Below are 1,786 nucleotides of genomic sequence, written 5' to 3' on the forward strand. Positions count from 1 at the left end.
ATGTAAAGGTGGAGTCAGGACATAAAAATGCTAATAACTTGTCAACATAGGAGCTTCAGATTTCTTCTGTTTAGCTCTGAGGGGCTATCCATCAGGTCTACAAATGAACCCCACCCCCCACCCCTAAAAGAAGGACCCCACCCAAAGCAATAACATTTTGGGATGCACCTAGCAGCATGAAATTTGGTAGGAATAGAGACCACTGAGTTCAGCTGCACTGGTGCATTTGTGCGTGCAAGGGTCATTATGTTACCGCTGTGTGGTATCTAGTTAAATTTCATTTTTATTGAGATTTTTTTGGACAACCAAAATGTTTTGCAGACAACCAGATTTTGCATGAGAGGCCACCACCACGGTTAAAAAAACTAGGGGAAACCCTGAAATCAGACCATAAAGGAGGACGGGGAAAGGTGGAGAACTTCTTTCTAGCCACAGAGCGGGTTGAGAGATAGTTATTTAATTTTATTGCTTTTTTATGTGTATGTAAAATAGAGTAAATGGACTTTTTCTGATCTGAATATGAAGATGAAATGAAGCTCCAGGGTTTGTATGTACTGTAGCACAGTTATCCACCTCTGATGTTTGAGAGTCTCTGATGGTGCCCCTTTCTGTTCCCACCCAGGCATCTCCCTACCCTCTAATCCTGTCTTTGGAGAACCACTGCTCTGTTGAGCAACAGACAGTGATGGCTCGACACCTGCGATCCATCCTGGGGGACAAGCTACTCATCAAGCCCCTCAAAGGTCTGGATTCCCGCTACCTGCCTTCTCCAGAGGTAAACAATGAAGAGAAAAGACTGAAGCAAGGTTCAATATTATAGAACTGTCCTATCTGTTGGTTTATGAAACAAGACAAATATCAGACCTGCTGGCTGAACAAAACCTGGTTTATTTACATTGTTTACGCTGTTGCTAGAACAGATTTTAAATGATTTGAATAAACAGTTGAGTGTATAAAAATTAGTAAAATCTAGTGTTTACATTTGAGCTAACAGCTACTTCAGATATGGTAAATGGACTGTACTTGTATAGTGTCTTTCTATACATCCAGGACAGTCAAAGCTCTTCACACTACAACTGTGTCCTCATTTATCCATTCACACAGCACTCTGTTAGGTCTCTACAAAGCTAACATGTACAGTCGTCTTTGGAGACTAATCAGTGCCAATCACATTCATACACTGATGGGACACACATCAGTATGGGGTGCGGTTTGTAAAATTACACAGTCAAAAATTACCACCAATATTTTCGTTTTATTTAACCTTTTATAAGAAAAGGCCATGGAGAAAGACTTCCGCACGGCTTCGAGGCGATTCTGGTCCACCATCCGGCGTCTCGGGAGGGGGAAGCAGTGCAGCACTAATATTGTTTATGGTGGGGATGGTGTGCTGCTGACCTCAACTCGTGATGTTGTGTGCCGGTGGGCGGAATACTTTGAAGACCTCCTCAATCCCACCAACATGACTTCTGTTGAGGAAGCTGAGCCTGGGGACTTTGGGTTGGGCTCTCCAATCTCTGGGGACGAGGTCACTGAGGTGGTCAAAAACCTCCTCGGTGGCAGGGCCCCGGGGATGGATGAGATCCGAACGGAGTTCCTCAAGGCTCTGGATGTTGTAGGGTTGTGTTGGCTTGCGCGACTCTGCAATATTGCATGGACATCGGGGGCAGTACCCTTGGATTGGCAGACTGGGTTGGTGGTCCCCCTGTTTAAAAAAGGGGGACTGGAGGGTGTGCTCCAATTACAGGGGGGTCACACTCTTAAGCCTCCCTGGTAAGGTATATTC

General features: G+C 45.0%; 1 protein-coding gene across 1 annotated transcript in view; it reads left to right on the forward strand.

Moving 5' to 3' along the window:
- LOC106530942 (1-phosphatidylinositol 4,5-bisphosphate phosphodiesterase delta-3-A) overlaps positions 1-1,786 on the forward strand; it is a gene marked incomplete at its 5' end in the record, with an annotated part of 43,914 nt that overhangs the window by 32,263 nt on the left and 9,865 nt on the right. The window contains 1 exon segment of the mRNA XM_014026673.1: positions 623-775. Within this exon segment, the coding sequence (XP_013882127.1) occupies positions 623-775 (153 nt within the window).

Source organism: Austrofundulus limnaeus, unplaced genomic scaffold (assembly GCF_001266775.1).
Source record: "Austrofundulus limnaeus strain Quisiro unplaced genomic scaffold, Austrofundulus_limnaeus-1.0 Scaffold579, whole genome shotgun sequence".
Classification (NCBI taxonomy): Eukaryota; Metazoa; Chordata; class Actinopteri; order Cyprinodontiformes; family Rivulidae; genus Austrofundulus; species Austrofundulus limnaeus.